Source organism: Pundamilia nyererei, unplaced genomic scaffold (assembly GCF_000239375.1).
Source record: "Pundamilia nyererei isolate P.nyererei 1_Seehausen unplaced genomic scaffold, PunNye1.0 scaffold00010, whole genome shotgun sequence".
Classification (NCBI taxonomy): Eukaryota; Metazoa; Chordata; class Actinopteri; order Cichliformes; family Cichlidae; genus Pundamilia; species Pundamilia nyererei.
Genome location: NW_005187411.1, coordinates 446108 through 467214, shown reverse-complemented (window position 1 = coordinate 467214; position 21107 = coordinate 446108). Strand labels below are relative to the sequence as shown.

The window sequence follows — 21107 nt, the reverse complement described above, 5'->3', positions numbered from 1 at the left end:
GGTGTTATATATATATATATATAAGCATTTTCTTCTAACAATTTGACACTTTTCTATCATTCTGTTATTGCCCCAGTGTGTTTTATCTGTTAGTACTGGAACATTTGTCTTTCTTTTTTAAATAGATGTTAAAAAGAGTTTTTCGATTAACAATAGTTTACTGTCATAACTTTAAATTATGCTCAATTCTAGCATCTTGAACAAAGATGCTGTATTATATATATTCACATATTCAATATATATTCTGTTATTTTAAAGCCTCGAGTCCTGCGAGCCCTGCTTTTTGCCACATGCCTAACAATCACAGTGTGAGGAAACAGGAACACTCTTTTCTAGAAGTTTAACATGGGACAAAGAAATTGTCTCTGTTGATTTTTAAGTTGTTACCTTTATTGAGTAAATCCAAAGGAAATGACTTAGTGGATAGAAGAACACGATTCAAAAGAAAGAAAATGATCTCCTTGGTCCTTATTATTATGTAACTGGAAAAAAGAAATCTCACATTTCAAGAAAATGACACAAAAACCCATGTCGAATGTTGGTTTTGCATTGTGAAAGAAATACATTTGTTATCAACCGTGGCATAAAATCAATTATTTCAGTTAAAACACTGCAACAAATTGGTGTAAAATTACAGCAATGTACTGTTTTTTGGTGAATGCGGACGAATACTGTAACGTCTGATGCCTTTGAGGAAAAGAAGTTAAGAGCAAGCTACTGCACATAATGAAATATTTTTCTTTGGCAAGCGCAAGAACTTATGGGAATATAAATGTTTACATTCAAATCATTATTTTACACATGTTCTCGTGTTTATTTCCGTTGTGCTGCAATTAGTCTGACTGCTGTGGATGTTCTGTGTGGTTTCATGGTTTGGTCAAGACCCCTATAGTTGCATATAGCCTGCGTGCATCTTCAGTGTCTTGAATACGCCTATAAACCGTTCTTATAGTTGTGGACATATGAGCCAGAAGAAAAATGATATATGGAAAAAAGCACTGGGCCATCTTTGCATGCAGGTATTTTCAGTCCCTTTGCCAAAGGTGGATAAAATCAAGTGCCCAGGACTTGTGTCCGTAGCACATGCAGTTACATTTACAGTGTAATGATAGCCAGAAAGCAGTGAAGCTTATATGAAATACAGGTTTAAAAATATTATATACAGTAAGAAACTGTTGTTGCAGAGTACAGAAGGTAGACTTTAACAGTAAAGTTTCCTGTACAAAAGGAAGTATTTTTTACAGTGTACTTTAACAAAACCTGTTTCCATCTGCAGATGTCATTGGCTATAATTGCATTGAGCCCTATGTGTGTCCACTAAAGTATTAGTAAGCTTATTTTACTCTTAGGTTTACTGTATAATCTCTCTCAAGAAAAAAGCCTCTTGTGTCAACTCCCATTTTTTCCTGCACTGAATCTTTCCCATCTTCTTCTTCTTCTTCTTCTTCCCTCTGATCAGCTTGTCTATTTACTAGCTATTCAATGATGGCATTCTGAAAAAAAGGAGCTGAAGTAGATACTGAAATGATCTCAAAAGCCCCAAAACGAGAAAAGTTAATATAATGCTCAGTCACCACATGTTTGTTTGCTGAAAAGATAATTGTTGTCAGATGAACATGCCTCTTCCAGCTCACACAAGTCAACTCTGCAAAACTAAAAGGCGCCTAGAGACCTCAAACCTCCGGCAACACTGAGCAATCTTTCAATGTGTTGTTACACATAAAGACATCACTCCTACTGCTTAAAATTGAAATCGAATGGATTGCTTGGTCGTGTAAACATAAGGAAGTAGAGAAAAGGCCCTAAGCAAAGAGTTTTGTTGTTGTAATACGCTTTGTTTTACTAGAAAAAATGCTTGTGACATTAATGTTTTAATTCAGATTAGTGGTTCAAATCAACCTCTAGTCAGCCACAGCATCTGTTAGAGCTATTTGATAAAAATCAAGGCAGTATTTGCCTCTCTCGCAGAGCAGACTATTTCCTATCTTGATTTCTTTATAACACATACATTAGTAATACAGGCAACAGCTTACAGCAGGGAATCAAATGTATGAGTCGGGTAATCTCTCATGAACAGCTATTAACTGTTGGTTAAGACATAAAAAGATGGAACCATTACATCCACGCGTTCTGTTTCTGTCTTCCTGCACTTTCTGTATGTTTGCCACTATCAAAGTAACGGATAAACATCATGTGGCATGCCACTGATCAGACGTTTTGTGTGCAGATGTTGAAGCAGTTTCCACCTGCACTACAGGACCTAAATATATTCACTATGTTTTTCATTATCAGTTCTGCATGTGATGCTTAATGTCCTGATGCCATTCCTCCTTCTCCAGTGACCACAGACCCTCCATCGGGTGTGACCGTCAGTCGCGTCGGGCAGTTGGAGGACCAGCTGAGCGTTCGCTGGGAGGCCCCGCCTGCTCTCAAAGACTTCCTGTTTCAGGCCAAATACCAAATCCGCTACAGGCTGGAGGACAGCCAAGACTGGAAGGTAGAGGACAAGAATCCATAGCTATAAGGATGCAAATCTGTTCTCTTTGTCTCTTTCTGTATAACAGCAGCACTGTCCCAGCTGTTTCTCATCCTTGTGCTGTAATCACCTCTGATGTAGCCTGATTGAGGCCTCCTCTGCCAGATGAGTTAATAGTTGGGCTGGTCAAAAATTTTCATTAGTCATAAATCTAGAAGCTACAGCCCAAAGCCACTGTATGTGTAACTCCGCACGAGCCTTTAATGAATGAAAAACACAGTGTAAAACCTTAAGACGCGCAGATGGTGCTTCCCAGAAATCATTTTCCTCTGGGTAAGAGTGAAGATTCTCCTGTAATTAAGGGGGAATTACACCGATGTAATATAAGCAAGTCTTGACTCGCAAAGTGGAAAAAGAAAAGGCGGGGAGTGGAGCAAGGCGGAGGAGGGATGATATGATTTTGAAGGAGGAGAGCTGGAGTCTCGACACAGAGTGGTTTTAAAGGGTCGATGGTGAAAACAAAGCACCATTTCCCTCTGAACCAGCCCTAATCATGAGGTCATGCTGAGGAATGGAGGGATACATCTCAGCTGTTAATGTCTTCAATATGTCTGTAAGACGCTCAGCTGTAACTTCTGCCTGTTTGGCTCCCCCACATCACATCATTAGACTTTTGATGCCAGTAATTTCCATGTTCTGTTTTTTGTTTGAGTCCTTTTTAACAAGTGTTTATAGACTGATGCCAGAGAGAAAGTGAGGATTATTAGACAAGATTATTAATTGCAGCATGTGTGCCTTTCTTCTTCTCTATTTGCCTGTCTTCAGTTATGCTGTTTGCATGAGTACCTGTAAGCGCTGCTGTGTGTGTGTCCCAGCATATCCAGCTCTGTAATAAATAATAGAGAACAGATTTTACCCAGCAGGCACGGTTACATTAAAATAGTTTCATAAACATGCTGATCAGCAGCCACCAAACAATGTGAGGTTCATGCATGTTTGGGTCTGTACATGGTTTGCGGTTGTGTTTTCTGCATCTTGATTCGGTCCTGTGTTTTAGTTTTTGCCCATTGGTATTTAATACTGTGGTCAGACCTCCAGCGCTCAGCGCTTTTGTGTTTGTGTCTTTGATTTGTCATGTAGGTGATGGAGGATGTTGGGAATCAGACCTCTTGTAGACTGGCTGGACTGAGACCTGGAACGGTATATTTCGTCCAGGTACGTTGGATATGTCTCGATGTGTAATGATTAAGTACTTCAGAGTAGCTTTCAGCCTTTCTAATGATGTATTTTCTCCAGGTTCGATGTAATCCCGTGGGCATTTACGGTTCTCGCAAGGCTGGCATCTGGAGTGAGTGGAGCCACCCGACTGCTGCTTCCACACCCCACAGTGGTGAGCACACACTCGTACACAGTCAGAAGGGCACTCAGAAGTCATTTTTTGTCCATTATTGAGGTTTTTAAGAGCATTTTAAGGCATCATAGGGTGCATATCCCACAGATCGCTCCTGCTGTTGAAAACTGGCAGCCTCAATGTCTCAGTGGTACTGTTTTATACACTTCTTGGTCAGTCTTCCAGGTTGTTTTTTATAGCACTGGCAGTTTTACTTATGTTAGACAAATCCAGTCAAAGACAATAAAAAATAATAACCTAACCATCAATGTAACATAATGCAATCTTTGCCCAACCTGACATTACAAAATCAAACCAGACTTTGATAATGTTTTACTTGCAATAGGTTGTAAAATAAACAATTTCAGAACCAACAAAAAATTCAAAAAACATTACTCATGTTCACAAAGTAGTGAGCACTTGTGGTTGTTTCTTCCCCAGACATAACTGCTGTTCAAAATGTTATCATAACTGATCGGAATAAAGACCACAACTATGAAAACAAAACCCAGTTCATAAAACCTTGATTTTTTTTTCTCCATTTTCTGGAAGGGTTTCTGCAAGGGCAAGCTGAAAAAGCACAAATCAGGGAGGGGGGTTTAATCCTGTCTCCCCTTCTCTCCTCAAAGTCTTTTCAGTCACTCATCTGTCTTTTTTTAAAAGTCTTTGACAGTGAAAAATTGCATTTGCTTGAGTACTGCTCTGCAGATTCTTAACATACTGGAGCATTACTTGCTTATTTCCCTTTGCCATTATAACTACTTTAAACTTTCAGCCCCAAATTTGAGCCAGGTGAAAATTCTGCCTTGGTGTTTTGCATGGCATAAGCCCAGAATATACAGTTAGTCACTAACTGTTAGTGTATAACCTCAAAATTCAAACTGTGCAAACCATTTACCATTTACCATACCAGCACCACAGCTACAATAACAGAATCAGCAGCAGCTCCTTACTTTGCTGCACGCACAGTATGACCTTTCCATGTTTGATGTTTTCTGCATGTGTTTTGATCATTTGAGGTTCAGTTAAGCCCCTTTAAATAAGTCATCTTCTTGAGAAGTTGAATCACTGCTGCTTTTTTGATTTATCCAGGTGCATCCAGTTGAATTCAAATTGATATAAGGAGATGTTAAATAAACTGTATGGCTGATTTCTGACGTCTAGACGGGATAAAGCCAGTATAAAAGTAAAAATTTGGTGAATGAGTCTCATCAGCATCATCGGCTTGAATTCAAATTGTTATCTGCTGCCCTTCATGTAACTTAACACTGACCCTGCGTTACTGTAACTTCATAGCATGAAAACTAACCAGTTTAGCCTCTATTAAACTGTACTGAATTTCTTAACGTAATATTTTTAATGCAAATGTTGAATAACACAAAATCCTGCTTCATTTTGTTTAGAAATAGATTTCACATCATGAAAAAAGAATGAATTAGGACATTAAAAGTATAATACTTGCTGAAAAGTCCTTATCTTCCTCTCCTTGGGAAATACATTAAGCGTCCAAGACACCATGCATGAGATGCTGCACAGAAACACCTGCGCTGACTGAAAAGTTACATCTTTATGCTAGCTCCCCTTCTGCAGTGCTAGCTAGATGCTAAAGTACCGCAGACGCAACATTGACACCTCAGGTGAACATAACACAGGAATTAAAAACTGATTTGAGGGTGAAGTGGGGTGTGGGATCTCGTGTCCACGCTGGCAGCTGAAAGCAATGCCAGACTGCAACACAGACATTTAACTCCCTCGGCATTATGTATCAGCCTAATCTTCAGATTTGATTACTCATTTATTAAAAGTGCCAGAATGCTGTTCCAGATCAATCCCACCCACTTTAATCCCTTACTTTAGGGGAAGCCAACCCTGTGACTGAGGAACTTCTATCCAATGAGTGTAAAGTGTCTCTTGACATCCAAGGGGTTTTTATCCAATGTGCAATGTGCTGATAAGAGTTTATACCAGGGGTGGGCAATCTCAGTCCACGAGGGCCGGTGTCCCTGCAGGTTTTAGATCTCACCTTGGGTCAACACACCTGAATCACATGATTAGTTAGTTACCAGGCCTCTGGAGAACTTCAGGACATGTTGAGGAGCTAATTTAGCCATTTAAATCAGATCTAAAACCTGCAGGGACACCGGCCCTCGTGGACTGAGATTGCCCACCCCTGGTCTATACTAAAGTTTTGTCAGATGGTAAATGGACTGGTACTTAATATAGGGCTTTTCGACTCAATTTGAATACTCAAAGCACTTTCTTATTACAAGCTTCATTCACACACACACTCCTTTTCTATGCCTAATACCTTTTTACTGGTTTCTCCTCCCTGCAGAGAGAATGATGTCAGGCTCCTGCGACTCAAAATCCAGCGGAGACTCCAACTCCACCTTGCGCAGGGAGCTGAAGCAGTTCTTCGGCTGGGTGCGGAAACACGCCTACGGTTGTAGCAGCATGTCCATGAAGTTGTATGACCAATGGAGAGTGCTGATGCAGAAATCCCACAAAGTTCGCAACCAGGTAGGTAAGCATCATCATTCCAATCAAATCACAAACATGCACGCGTACACATGCTGCTCACACAAATACATGGAAATCTAAAACTGTTTTATAAACGCTGATTTTTTTTGCAGGTTCTCCAAGGGGATAAATCATAGCACACGCTGTCCTTACGAGCAGAAAACAAATCAAGAAAAGAACTGAGTGAATGTGATTCGTTATTATGTGTGTATATGAGATAAAGAGAGTGTATTCATATATCAGAATTATAAAGACAGTTTGCTCCGGACATTTTTTGTACGGCTACCAGCTGTGGCCACAAGAGGACATCCGAAGAAAAAGTGGGATATTCTTCCTTTATGTAACTTTTTGAGTCAACGTAAGGAAGGTGAACTCAGACACAGACATGCTGGTATCACAAGAGGCACCATTTGGACTACCTTCTTCTTTCAAAAATGACACATTTGCATGAATAACCTGGATTATAGTAAATACTTTTGTATTTGTGTGCAAAAAGGCAAACAGATCAGAAGTATTCAGTTACATTTTGGACTTCTTTTTTTCCCCTGTGGATCCAAAGCACCATCTAGTGGCGGTTCAGCTTCAATGGATACTCCCACCTCAGCCTTCACCGTGGCCCCCATGTAAAAGGCAAAAGTAACTTATCATACAGTATTTCTAATTTCTTCTTTGTTATATAGCTGGATACTATACCAAACTGGTTCACTCAGGATTCTTCTGTTTCTGAGTGTCAGTAAGTGACTGATGACGTGATGGTGTTTGTGTACGGAAGCATTTCTCTGCCTTTTATTTTTGTACTAAATTGTACCAGCATATTTAAAGTATAAAGCTATGTTTTAATTCTTAAATTATGTTTAGTTAGTAAAGACTGTACAATGACTGAAGTTGTTATCACTCTGATGCTGTTCTATAAAATGATGTCAGAAACCCAGGGTTTGGAAAATAGTTGTCTGCACACCAGAGTCGCCAAGCACTGAAAAACACAACTCTGCACCTTATCAGATGACCAAAATGCAAATGGAAATTTAGGTGGATAAAAAACAAAACAAAGCAATAGACATCATATGGATTCTTAATAACATATCATGTTGACTCCACAGTGCATAAGAGGTGAAAATGGAGCTGACCCAAAGTACTTTAAAGCGGAGGCAGATGGACTGACGGGAATACAGAATATTAGCCAAGAGCGGCTCAGTGTCATCTTTGCCTTGTGCGAAGGTCCTAGTTTCTAATCCACTAGCTAGCTCGGGCCCTTGTCTGTTTTTGCATGCTCTCCTAGTGCCTGTATGGCTGCTCTCCAGTTTAGTCTCAGCTTTCTCCCAGAGTCCAAAAGACATACATTTTAGAAGTGGTGAGTCTAAATTTATGCACTGCAGTGCATAAATGTGGGACTTTCTCTATGTGCTCTTTTACAAACCTGCAACCTATTCAGAGTGTACCCTGCCTCCTGCCCTGCTGGTATAGGCTCCAGCCCCCATAGGCCTAGATAGAAAATGGATGGGTGGATTGTATTAGGAAAGTTATACAAAGAAAATCACAATTAAAAATATATATATAAAAAATATATAATCTGGTGCAAGTAAGAACAAAACCAGACTGAAAAAAACCATTAAAGGTGTTTAATTAATTAAAAATCAATTAAAAGTGGGCATACTGGTCCCTTGTTTATCGCGGGAATTATACGTTCCAAAAATAACCCACGATAGGTGAAATCCGCGAAGTAGCCAACTTTATTTATTTATTTTTTACAATTATTATAGATGTTTTAAGGCTGTAAAACCCCTCACTACACACTTTATACACTTTTCTCAGACAGGCACGAACATTTTTACACTTTTCTCTCTTATTTAAACTCTCAATGATAAAACATTCGTAGAAAAATAAGTCCAGTATTATAGAATGAAACCAAAAGCGCCCGCGGTTGCCTTTGACGGTGCAAAACGTTTCGTCAAAATTGTTGTGTTTGTTGGGGAGAAAACTTGCAAACATACAGTACAGCACTTTAGAGTCACACAGCTAGCATAGAAGATTTATGTTAACTTGACAAGCTGAACGCATTCTGTACTGTACAGGAGACACAGCACGAGACTGACTGACAATGATCTACAGCCAATCAGGACGCAGAACTCAATGCGCTGTAAGAAAAAAAAAAAAAAAAAAAAGCACGCAAAATCGCACCAAAAAAATCCGCGAAAGGTAAACCGCGTTATAGCGAGGGACCACTGTACATGTATAAAAAGATTACAAATAAAGGTTCTTCACATATTAAACATGTGCATCAACCACGCTGGGCTGTAAACGCCAAGTGTTCAAGAATGATGATGAAGTATGTCGAGCAGCACAAAAGAAAGACACCTTAAATGAGTCAGAATGACTAGGTGTACAAAATAAAAATGTTCACAAGCAGAAACAGGTGTGGCGTACATGGAGCATGGCAGTCGATGATTGAGAGTAAAAACAAAAAGTGCTACGCATGTAGTGGACCTGTCTCTTACTACATCTTATTGTTTTTCCTTTGATTCTTGGCTGTATAATCTACAAATAGCACATGTGAAAGAGTGCAGAGCAAGCAATAACAAGCTTATGTCTCCATCGAACCAATGAATCCATGTTAGAGCTCGACAGCGAGTAGCATCTTTGATCCCTGCTTGTTACATGGTGTCAGTGTTTATCTGGGAAACTTGAGACGCTGGTTGTGTTTTCTGTCGTGCTGTGAGTTCATCTTCGTCTGACAAGCAGTATCTTGTTACTGTGCCTGTGAGCAGTCAGTCAGCAGTGCTTAATATTTAACTATGGAGTTCTTCTTGGTCATGGCTCTGCTCTCAAGCCTTTAGTTACCTCTGCATCCAGTGTCTAGGGTCCTGAATGTCAGCAATGGGGAGCTCTATATGTGTATGCCAGATGCTAAATCCTACTCCGAACTTCTGCCACAGCTGACTCTTTTCAGATGGTGTCTAGGTGCTAATTCAGTAGCCACAGTGGCCCGCAGTGATATGGGAATTGTGGCTGTAAATCCATTGTTCTCATGTGCACTGACACAACCTTTTATAAGTTCAATATAAATATTAATATACTGATGTGCTGTGGTTCTCCTTGCACAGTACTGAGGACCAAATACTGGACACAAGGCAAGACTTTTTGGGATCCAAATCATCAGGCAAATTCAAAGGGCATGAGCAAGCGAGCACAACAGACAGGACACATGTAGGCACAATCTGCCATGATGGAGGGGCTGACAAACACCAAGGAAGGGAACAAAAGCAAGAAAATAAAATCAGGACGCATGAGAATGTGATTTATCAAAGTAAGACAGGAACCAGATTAAGAGATAAGCTGAAACAAGAAGCCACTCATGCAGTGACACTTTAAGTCTTAATGCCATTGTTTTTGTTTGTGCTTTTTGGGCAAAAAATCCTGTGATCGACTGACAGCCTGTTCAGGGCACTGTAACAGCTGGGATGGGCTCCATTATTCATGGATGAATAGATGAAATAACAAAATGACAGGTAAACACAGAAGGACAATGGCACTAATGTACAAGACATATGGACACAAGCCAGGGAAACTTTAGGGAAATCAGAAAAAAAGAATATTAGAAACACCCGAATTAATCACAAAATCAAAACAGGAACCGAAAACTCAACAAATGCAACACTAGAACCTGGGACGATGACAGAAATCTTATGTCTTGGAAGAAATACTGTAATTTATTTAAATAAAACTAAAACTCTTAGTTTAAAGTGCATAAATAATCGGGGAAAATGGACTTTAAGGACAAAAACAGCAGCAGAAAACGGGAATCAGAAAAGGTCCTCTAACCTTTTGCTGATAAAAATTCCTAATTCGTTGTGAAATTTATTGTACTAATAAAAATTACATCAAGAAATCTGAATGATCTGAATCTGAACAATGTTTTTGGTCAGTCCCACATTTTTTTGCTGTTGAATATATACGTAAATACTGCAGAGGGCCTGTAAGGCTTTTCAAATAAAATTGTGTCAATAAGAAGAACCCCCTGTTTAAAAGTGCAGACATAAAATTTGCAAGCATTTGTACTCACATGAATATCCTTACAAGTTCAATAAAGAACTTAGTGTTTAATGTTTAGATATCAATATGCTGCAGAGGAATGTTCAAGGTCCTTCGCTTTAATAGCATGTCCACTGAGATGCTGTCACTTGAGCATACATACATGAGTGAAGACAAATACTGCAGTACAGTAACCAAATACTTTGGAATAGTGTTACAAATTAACTACATTACACGTTACCAACATGATCATTATACATCACTTCAAGATCGTGTTTCAGCAGAGCACTTCACATTTAGATTTACATGCTAAACAATTATTTGAGCTCTTTAAGTGTCTATTTGGTAGAAACTATTTGTCCTGAGGAACCTTGGAGAAAAAAAGGTTGACAACAAGTTTGTGCAGATCAGGGCCTCAGTCAAGATAGGATTTCTTTACCTCATGATAATGAATAATTCAGCCTGCGAGACTTACCTGGACAGAGCCACACAAGAAAAGGAGTAAGAAAAGGATGTGTCTGAAGTAACAGTGGACTCAAAAAAGAAAAGCCGAGGAGAGGGAAGAAAGTGGTCGGTAGACTATGGAGGAGGCGGAGAAGAAACGGCCGATTATCTCTGCTCGAGAAAGAGGTCAGTTTGAGAAATGTGTGTGCCTGCATGTGTGGTTATGTATGTGTGTGTGTGTGTGTTTGCATCCACATGGACTGTATTATAGCTGAACTGTTTTTGCTATGAAATCTTGCACAGCATTATACAGTCGTTGCTCCACACTTGTTTGAGATTTCTACTTTGTTTAGAATCCATTCCCCAAAAAGCAGAGGAAGTAGGTTAAAATGCATAACCATAGAAAATAAGTCAAAGAGCTCCATATGGAAATCATCAGAGACGATGCAGCCGGAGCCAAAGAGCGGTGGGTGTGCTATACTGCTGCTTGGAGTGCAATCTGTTGCATCATTTTCACCACCATCCTCCTCCTCCTCCACCTACTCATTGTCAGGCCCAGGCCCTGGACGCTACAGCCTGCCCCCTACAGTTGGATACATCAACCATGATTTCACCAAGCCCAGAAGTGCAGCATATACCTTCCACAGTCGTATGAGCAGTGCCAGTAAGTTGTCAATTATTTATGTATGTTCTGGTAAACTTGCCCTCAGTGGACCAATCGTTGACTAAGGAGTGCTACAAAGAAGTACTTAATGCTAAGCTGGAGCAGTTAAAGTAAAGGAATAGCACTTTGATGGTTTTTGGCCTTGTTTGCAGTGGTCTCTGTGGATTCCAGCCCAGGACCGAGGTATCACGTTGGATCAAAGGTCACGCGGTTTGGCAGCATGGAAACGCCATCTTACTCTATTTTGGGCAGAGGAGGGCGCACAGGAAGTAAAGGTAAAAAAGAAGGAAAAACCATTCAACCTGTGTGATTGATGTCAGATATTTGGACAAGCATTAGTCATCCATCCATTTATCAGTCCATCCACACATTCATCCATCTTCCCCCTAAAATAAAGGAATAATTTCAAACTAGTTTCCTTTTATGTTAGGTGACCTATTCCAGACTCCCGGGCCCGGAGCCTACAGTCCAGAGAAGGCTCCGCCCCTCAATGGCCACCGCAGACCTCCATCACACATCATTGGAGCTCGAACCAGATACCGCTCTGTGGATGCTGTACCCTCACCTAACAGGTAAAGGCGAGGAGGAGAGGTAGATTAGAGGTCAATGAAAGTGGTGTGACATCACCCTTTGGCTTGTTGGTCCCTTTGCTTAAGCCTTCTAGTATCCATAAACGCTGTTCAAGTTAGCGTTTAGTGTTAATCTAGGCTTTAATTCATCTAAAATTGTGCCCAGATTTCTTGAGCATTCTTGAGTATTAAAACCTGCAGCCACTGTTACTAGGCTCTAACTATATTTGTTTCTGCTCTAAAGTTCGACAGTACAAGACGGAAGATTGCCTCTAATACGGAGTAAGGGTTAAGTGGCTATTTGAGGAACCTCAACTTTTTAAGCACTTCTGCTTTGAATATCATTCCCAGCCTCAGAGGTTGTTGCTTAATAGCGTCTGATTGAGCTCCTTTGTTTCCTAAATTTAGAGGGGGTAGCCTGCTATATCCACCTCAGCCATTTCCTACTAAGTCCACAGTCTTTGATAAATATGGTTTCCTTTGTTTTTTAGGAAAGAAGAATGGGCTTGGGAGTAGGTGCCCAAGACAGCATGAGGAATTTAGAAATCAAACAGAGAATAACACCAGATTTACCATCTTACATCACACTCAGTGCTCCTGTTAACCTTTATATTGTTTTCGTCAATCTTCCAGTTACAGTCTTCCTAATCTTCTGGGACATCATATTCCTCACAAACCCTCCAGTGCCAGCTACAGTTTCTCAGCCCGGAGGAAGGTCGGCGCTCCCTCTGAAGATCTCGCCACAACTCCCGGACCAGGAAAATACAACAGCACCAACCCGGACATTTACCGTCATCGCCATCCGTCCTTCACCATGCAGGGGAGGACTAAAAGGCCCAATTATTCCTCTGCTATTCCTGGCCCTGGCGCCTACAGCCCGGAGAGATTTCATTTGCACCTTCCAAGACCACCATCCTTCACTCTGGGCATCAGACACTCTGAGTTTGTCACCCCACTTGTGGTAAATGTGACTGACTGACAATGAGGATTTGCTTCAGACACCTTATTTTTATTCTTTTTGACTTGACAACACTGTTACAAAATAACAATAATAAAAAAATACTGACTTAAACTGGAAATGTAAACTGTGTGCATGATATCCATTTACAATACTCTTTAATAAATAAAACAAAATATAAATAGTTTGTGTTTGCATTTTTCGTGCAGTTAGAATACCAGAAAATGACATTGTTTACTTCAGTGCAAGCTTAACAGGAAATGGGTAAACAAAAAAAGGAAGTCAGTGGAACTTCCTACAGTCTTTTTCTTGGTATTGTGATCTTCACGGGCATACTCCAGTCACTGCATTTGCCCAGACCAAGCAGCTCCCTAGCACACACTTGGAACAGGTATGGCCTCCCTGGGGTCAGGGCCTTCAGTTCAACTGTGGTGTTCTCATAAGGACCCAGCTGGAGGAGAAAATATAGGATACATGTGTAAAAAAATACATAGTTAACATCAGGAGGCTACAAGTCAGCCCAGTGGGGAAAGATACTGGTTACTTTAAGTCACATATTAAAATAGAAGTAAAGGACTTATAAATAGTTGATGAATCATAAACCGTTTCATGAAAGTGGATGGAAGAGTTTAGTAATAATGCAAATGTGTTTGCCATCATTAGTCATACTTTCAAATCAGTTACAGCATGTGCTGATGCACATTTTTTTTTTAAATTTCAGTAAATCATGACCAACATCTTAAAAACAGTTTATGAGAAAATATTTTCACACAATTTTGAACACTTGAAGTCAAGTTAATGAGTGTTGTAATATTTAAAAGGAAACAGAAAAGCTACTGATGATTAAATGATTAAATGAAAAACTGGATCCTGTAGACGATGGGAACTTTTTTAGGAAAACAACAAGTACAAAAAAAAGCAATTCGAGGTTGCTTCAAAAAAGCTTGGGTAATTTTGAACTTGCACATGTGATATCCGTGTGAGCGTTAAGTGTGATGTGCTGCTTACAAAACTTGTGGTTGCAACACTTTTATGCAAATATGGTGTGATGAAAATCATACTTACATTAACAGACCTTCGGATCCCCTTGTTTTCCCACTGGTAGATAATCTGGTATTTTAGGGGGAATATTGCCAAGTTGGTCCAAGTAGGTGGAGGAGACCACTCAACCAACAACTTTCTGTTGTTAGTAGGGGAAACCCGGACATCAACGGGAGGATCTGGTTTCACTGAACACATAGAACAGATTTTTTTTTAAATTGTTTTTTTGTTTGTTTGTTTAGATAAAAACGGGAATTGGGTTATGAAGCTAAGTGAAGTTTGACCACATTCTGTGTAATTTCATTTCTCACCTATATCCTCCAGCATGAAGCTTGTTAGATGGGAGCTGCTTCTCCCAGAATGAACTGCTGTGATGTTGATGATGTAGTCAGTAAGAAGCTTCAGGTTGGGCAGCTGGCAGATCCAGAACTGAAAAAAAAAGAAAAAAAAACAGAAAAAGAGAGAGACGATGAAAGAAAACTTTGGGGAATTCACAAAATGACGAGCACTCGAGATGATCAGAATTAGTAATCAACCACAGATCACAAATTACTGAGACCCTGGTTTCCTCAGACTCACAAGATAAACTTGAAATGATTCCAAAAAAGAAAAGAAAAGAAAAGAAATGGGATTTTCCAAAACTCAGCCTGTCCCGTCAGGTTTGTGGATCATTCCAGTACAGTATGTGTGTGTGTGTGTGTGTGTATATATATATATATATAGAGTGTCTTTTTTTATTTTTTATTTTTATATTTTTATGACAGTATGTTGCACTGAAGCACCGCAGCAATTTCCTAATGTTGTAAACCTGCTCAACATCTGGCAATAAACCCTTTCTGATTTCTGATATATATATAGTACAACTTATCTAAATGAGTTAAATTTTGTTGCATGAATTCTGGAAACCACCTCTTCTCCTTTCTCTTGGCTGTTCGCAAACCTATGGGTTAAGGTCACCCCATGACTGAAAATTCCCTCCACACTATGCATGATGCATGATTTCAGTCTCAGGATCCAGGGATTTTTGCTCATAACAGACAAGAATATATCCAAAAATTCCTAGATGCACAGACAATATGAGATGATCTCTTAAGGTTATAAACTGGTACCTTTTCAGAGGATGAAGAGCCGGGTGGAAGGAGATGGCATTCCTTGGTGCTTGCCCGATTATGTCTCTCACTGGTAAACACAAACATTTACACATAAACACATTTAAGAAAAAAAAAAGGCTATTTAATGACACTTGTTAAGTAGAGTGTCTTCTACTAAAAAGGGGTCAGTGGTTTGGGTCAGCACCCACTAAAACTATTCACAGACTTACCTGTATGTAGCAATGTAATGCGTGGTAGGGAAGTGGGGTGGTTTAGGCCAGGTGCACAGCGTCACATTCGGATAGCTCGAACACCAGCAGTGCACCTTGGGAGCGGAGAGGGGATCTGGCAGGGAAAAACTGGATTTAGTCACTGAGTGCAAAACATAAACACTGACAGAAATACAGAATAAAGAAAAATACAAAATTTAATATCTGTATTGGTATCACTTTGAGAATAATATTATAACATAACATGAAAGAAAGAAAGAATAAGTGAAAGTGGGAAACATGTAGTCAAGCACAGACTAGCACTCACTCTGTGATGTTCCAGCTCCTCTCAGCAGGTCCAGTGCTTGACTTTCAACAATGCTAATTAGTAGAATCACAGTGACATAGCCACCACCAAACACTGCAGCCCTCATTGCTTCAAAGGAGGGATTATTCGCCAAGAGCAGTTTTTCAAAGTAGTTTTAGAAATGTTACAGTCAACTCCCAACCCCGGGCCCAAGTTAAATACTACTCTCTTCTGTTATTCCCTTGTCCTTTGCCCTTTTCCTTGCAGATCTACACCTGTCTTTGTGTCAAAGTACAGCAATAACAAGTTGCTTCACAGTCTCGCCTACCCTGTGTATTTGAGCGCCTCGCAGCTGATCGCGGTATAAAAGCCAAAGAGGTCATTGCGAAAGAGGAAGAGAAGTCACAGCACAGGAAATTCCTTATAAGAACTGAACAGTTATGAATTACTGCATGCTGATTAAGGTTTCCTTACGTCATGAAAGAGAATTTTTTTTGAAGTGGTTACTTCTTTAATGGTGCATTTATGGCACAAACGAAAATACTGGTCTCCAGGAGACTCACACAGATTTACAAATATGCAAAGAAACTTATCAGTAAAGACAAAATCAGCAAAGCCAAGAAAGTCCCTACTTCATATCAACTGTCAGTGCTCTCTGGTACTCTCCTCAGCTCATGGTGTCTTGACTGCCATCTAGTGCACAAATTAGGAATCAGCAGGTACAGGTTTAAGTCATTCTGTATATACAGTCTTTGGTTATCACTCAGGCAATAAAGTCATACTTCAGCAGAGGTATAACCCCCCTCTAGTGTCCAGTTTTATGTCATCTGCGCATTCACAGTCCAAGCTCTCAGACATTTTCTCGATTGACTCTGTGAGGCCACGATAGCTTCTTGGGGCTCCATCCAGAGAGGGAGGCACTGTGGACGTTCCAACCCATTTTGTGAGTCCCGGCTTTGTGTATGTTAAGACTGTGAAGCCCCTCGCTGGAGGTCCGCAGCGAGGTGAAGGCCTTGCTGATCCAGTTGTTCTTTGCTTCCTGCAGATCACTGGTCAGGATTCCCTTCTGGTGCTCCAGCTCCTGCATGAGGATACACAGATGTATGACTGCAAATACTGCATTGTGCAATTAATTTGACTATGTTTTTACTAAATATGCACTTATGTTTTTTTTTTTAAATTATCAAAATACTTTTAATAGTTTTAAATAACAATGCCAATTCATATGATTATTGGCAAATTAACACTCAAGTTTTTAATCTATTATGGGTCAGAGTTATACCTGAATTTAACTGTAATGATTAGTTTTAAATAATTCACTAACTGGACACCATTATGAATTACTTCAACCCTGTAAATCCTGAACCATGAAACAATTTAGTTACATTTTTCAGGAAAAAAAGTTGCACAGATGATTTAGAAATCTCAAAAGCTCACAAAAACACACGTATTAAATATGGTAGAATTATGATAATGTATTGTGGAAGTAATGCAATTTATTTATATGCCTATTTTAAGCATGCTAGATATGTAATTAGAGTACTTTAATACTTAAAAGTAATAAAGTAATAAGTAATGAATCTTGAAGCATTCGTCAGGATTATCCCATTATGTTATTTCTGTGTTATTTATGAAGCAAATGACTTCAAAAATGATCCGGGGTAATTCCCGTCAGCTTTTGAAGTCTCTGTTTTCTGCTACTTCTTCCTGAAAATGTTCCTTTGTAACTTTCAGTTTCCAGTGTTGTCAAACCTGTTTTACTGGAACAGCGACAATATCTCAGAACCTGGTCCTGTTGTCTGTCTTCAGGGGCTTATGCTTAGTAAAAATATCATATCAGCTTTATTAGAGGTCAGGTGTCAACATATTCCCTATAAAAAGCCAGATTTAATGCAGCACTAGAGTAGCAGAGCTCACAGTCATGCTAATGACCACTTTAAAATAAAATAATCTTTTTTTTTTTTATTGAATGCCACTGATCTCTCTCCACCCTATGCTCAAAAAACCAGTTGAGGTCGTTTGAGCAGCTAATCAGGATGCCTTCTGGGCACTTTCCCATCAGGTTTTCCGGCCACGTCTATCCATCTATCCAGGGAGACACCCCAGAACATGGTGGAAGGATTATGAATCTCATCATATTTGTAACTGGCTCAGTATCCCCAAGCAGGAAATGGGAAAAAAGAAAAACCCTATTTAGCCTGCTAGCACTTCACCCCAATTCTGGATAAGCGGAAGAAAATAAATGGATGGACAACTGGATGGGTGGCAACCAATATTTATCCAGATCTTCCTTGATTTTTCTTAACTGTGACCAAGAAGCAAACTGAGAGAGATATTTTATAGTGTAAAACTACTACTAACCCATGTTATGACAAAAACATTTCTTTGCTGCATTTTGTTGCCATTTATTGGCTGACATACAGTATATCCAGATATCCTCTTATCTGCAAAACACTGACAATTTGTGCATGTTTTGGTTAAATGCTTGTAGATATTTGTGAAGGTCAGAGATTTAATCAAGATATGTATCTATGAATGGTCCAGTCTGGTCTGATTCACTGGTCTTACCTGGATTTTGCATGTGGCCTCCACCATCTGGAGTTTGGTCTGGACCAGCTCCTTTTCCAATTCCCCAATCTGAGCCCTGAGGAGCTCCTTTTCCTGCTCCCTCCTCCTCTGCTCCTCCAGCGTGGGATCTTCATCCTTCTCCTCCACGCCCTGTTCAATCACTTTCTGATCTTCCGTCTGCGCAGCCGTTTCTGAGTCCCGACCTATATCGGACGTTTCATCTGAATTCATGATGTGTTGACAGTGGGAGCAAGCTTTTATTGCACTCTGTGATGTGAAAAAAAAAGTGTAGCAAAAATTAAATGATACAGATTTTTTTTTCCTCTCAAACGTGACATATGTAATAGATAATCTGAGTAACTGATGAGTTAATAGAAAGGTTGAAAGCATTTTATACAACAACAGGATTTGAGATGAAGCATGGCGGAGGCAAGAGGTGAGATAAAAGAAGAAGAGATGACAGCAAAGCTCCAAAGGAAGAGTGCTACCCTCACCTTAAGTGAATCCATCTCCTCTCTGTGGGCGGCTTGCTGGCTTTCAAGGCGGTTTGTCAGCTGAGAACAGATCTGAGCCAAAGATCACGACTTTAACATAATTAAGCAAAACATCAGCAGAAGAAATGTAGTGATTTTAGAAACTCTCTGTACCTGTTTGTAGTCTGCAATGATACCAGACGACCTTTTGAGTTTCTGCTCGGCCTTTTCTATTTCTCTCCGAAACACTTCCTTCAGCTATAATGAAAGATAACATTCCTTCGCTCAGTTATGCCTGCAGTTAAATATCAAAATCTCTAATGATTATGAGGAAGCATGAATAACTTAAATCTCACCATGGCAGCTTCCTCCTCTTTCCCTCTTTTCTCCTCTTCTGTGATCTGCAGTTGCTGTCTAGTTTCCATAAGGTCTTTGGTTAGTTCGTCCACTCTGTCCTCCACCTGCAAAGAGACAATCGCAGCAGTCAGCTCAGGATATTATGCTTTCATTGTGAATGAAACTTTTATATCGATGTAGCATATAACTGCAGGGCCATGCACAATACCAGAAGTTAATAATAATACAATAAGAAAAAATCACTGTGCTATTCTAATGAAATGTAAAATGAACGCCAAATATATTATTCTATTACGGTTACACTTTATTCATTTCCTGTGGGGTTTCGCTACCCTTTTGAAAAGGGCAGTAATTAATTGTACCTTGTCTAGAGTGTTCCTCAGGGCCACCTTGCTGGTGATCAATTTGTGGGCCAGATTGTCATTTTCCTGCTCCAGACGAAGGCTGGCCTGCTGAAGCTGACGGTTTTCCTTCTGCAAACCACAGAAACAATCTATCAAAGTCTCAGCATTTAAAAAAAAAAAGACATTTTAGATAAAGAATAAGAAAATAACTTGAACCTGATCCGAGCACTTATCACAGCAAAAGAAGAATGTTAGGACTGACTTTAGAGACAAAGATCCCCCACCACATATTTGTCCAAATTGTCTTCCTCGTCATCCATTATTTGCAGCCGGCACTCCTTCAGTTTAGCTTTCTTTGTTGGTACCTAATGGCAGAGAGTCAAAATGCACTAAATATAACAACGCAGAAAAACTGTCATATTTGAGTGAGCTGAAGAAAGCTATCTCCTCCACACAGATATTGTGCCGGATGAGGGATGAGCATGACAAATCAAGAACGAGCCCAAGAAAGAGATCCAGAAGGAGATAGCACCAAGATAAGATAAAATAAGCACATGGGGAAATGATCAAATTAGAATGCCTGAGGGAATAATAGTAGAGGGAAGTCTGAAATGGCAATTTCCATATCTCAGATATCTAAATTGAACAACCAGAAATCATTCCCTTTTTTTTCTGGAATTAAAATCCATCCATAAAACATCCAAAGGAATGTTTTATGTGTTGTGATTGTACTTGCAGCTACCGTTTAGCCAGTTGCTCGTGTAATAGATGTAGAAATATTGTAAAGATCAAACCCAAACAGGCCCGTAGAGGCAAGCTAAGAGCAGCACTACACCCATTTAATGCTTTGCTCCTAATCAACATTCAAATAAGGATAATCTGCAACTTGAAATGAGTGTGTGAGTGTTACAATCTACTAACATAATCATTTATATTAATAGGTTGTTAATATGCATTAACAAGTAAGAAGAATTTTGTTGCTGTAGAGGATAAAAGTAGTGCCTTGTTGGATAGATCAGCCAAATGTGTAATATTTCTTCTAAAATGTAGACATCTAAAAATTGAAATACACACAGGCAGTACAAATCTGCTTAAGGACAGTACTTGAGTAAATGTAGACTCATGTTCTACTACTTCACTGCTGAATTATGAAGAAAAATAGCTCAGCTGTTGTCACTAAGTGCACAAACTGAAAGAAAAAGAAACTTACTGTGAATTTAGGTCCCGTTTCAGACTCTAGACAGGCAAAAATCTCCTCCTCGCTCATCTGCTCGATTGCATGGGCATCGTAAGCATTGACCATGGACACCTCTTCCATCATCTTGTCCAAATATGCAGCTACGAGAGCTGCCTCCGCTCAATCAGATGTAAACAGTCAGAGCTTTTGCACGTCGAGGTTCCAATTTTAAACAGACCCACGAGAAGTAATGCGGATCCCGTCAGGCCTGAAGGACAATCTGTCTCTTAAGTGAATTAAAGAAGCGGGTTCATAGCGATGCAGTCACCTTCTTTTTCCTTGCAGTGATGATGGTTGCAAGTCCAGTATTTGAGCATAAACAGGAAATATCAGGTTAAAGTCCAAGTCATTCGAGGATAAGGAAAGTCTGTTTATAGTCCAAAGGTGAGCAACAGAATAATACGCCAAAGGTAAAATGTAGCTCTGCTTA

The 21107-nt window shown here is 39.7% G+C and overlaps 4 protein-coding genes across 5 annotated transcripts in view; 2 read left to right on the top strand and 2 right to left on the bottom strand.

Moving 5' to 3' along the window:
* crlf1a (cytokine receptor-like factor 1a) overlaps positions 1 to 7309 on the top strand; it is a 21410-nt gene extending 14101 nt beyond the window's left edge. The window contains exons 5-9 of one of the 2 annotated variants that reach the window (XM_005723700.1): positions 2340 to 2497; positions 3617 to 3691; positions 3773 to 3866; positions 6202 to 6386; positions 6500 to 7309. In XM_005723700.1, the coding sequence (XP_005723757.1) occupies positions 2340 to 2497; positions 3617 to 3691; positions 3773 to 3866; positions 6202 to 6386; positions 6500 to 6523 (536 nt within the window). In that variant the 3' untranslated portion in view covers positions 6524 to 7309. Of the gene's footprint in view, positions 1 to 2339; positions 2498 to 3616; positions 3692 to 3772; positions 3867 to 6201; positions 6391 to 6499 lie in introns of both variants that reach the window. The other variant, XM_005723701.1, reaches the window with a different exon arrangement.
* A 3687-nt stretch (positions 7310 to 10996) lies between these two features.
* odf3l2a (outer dense fiber of sperm tails 3-like 2a) lies at positions 10997 to 13071 on the top strand. Its single transcript, XM_005724081.1, has 5 exons — positions 10997 to 11045; positions 11413 to 11523; positions 11676 to 11792; positions 11954 to 12095; positions 12726 to 13071. The coding sequence occupies exons 1-5, from the start codon at positions 10997 to 10999 to the stop codon at positions 13069 to 13071; spliced, it is 765 nt and encodes a 254-aa protein (XP_005724138.1).
* Positions 13072 to 13158: 87 nt separating this feature from the next.
* Positions 13159 to 16044, bottom strand: ebi3 (Epstein-Barr virus induced 3). Its single transcript, XM_005723699.1, has 6 exons — positions 15720 to 16044; positions 15413 to 15527; positions 15201 to 15270; positions 14403 to 14520; positions 14116 to 14279; positions 13159 to 13501 (listed from the first exon to the last, which is right to left on the bottom strand). The coding sequence occupies exons 1-6, from the start codon at positions 15823 to 15825 to the stop codon at positions 13346 to 13348; spliced, it is 729 nt and encodes a 242-aa protein (XP_005723756.1). The 5' UTR covers positions 15826 to 16044; the 3' UTR covers positions 13159 to 13345.
* A 248-nt stretch (positions 16045 to 16292) lies between these two features.
* Positions 16293 to 20884, bottom strand: LOC102195735 (rab GTPase-activating protein 1-like, isoform 10). The gene is made up of 8 exons (XM_005723698.1): positions 20651 to 20884; positions 19725 to 19805; positions 19459 to 19569; positions 19096 to 19200; positions 18914 to 18997; positions 18761 to 18832; positions 18267 to 18533; positions 16293 to 16779 (listed from the first exon to the last, which is right to left on the bottom strand). Exons 1-8 carry the CDS (start codon positions 20759 to 20761, stop codon positions 16549 to 16551), a joined length of 1062 nt encoding a protein of 353 aa, XP_005723755.1. The 5' UTR covers positions 20762 to 20884; the 3' UTR covers positions 16293 to 16548.
* Between the last annotated feature and the right edge of the window lie 223 nt (positions 20885 to 21107).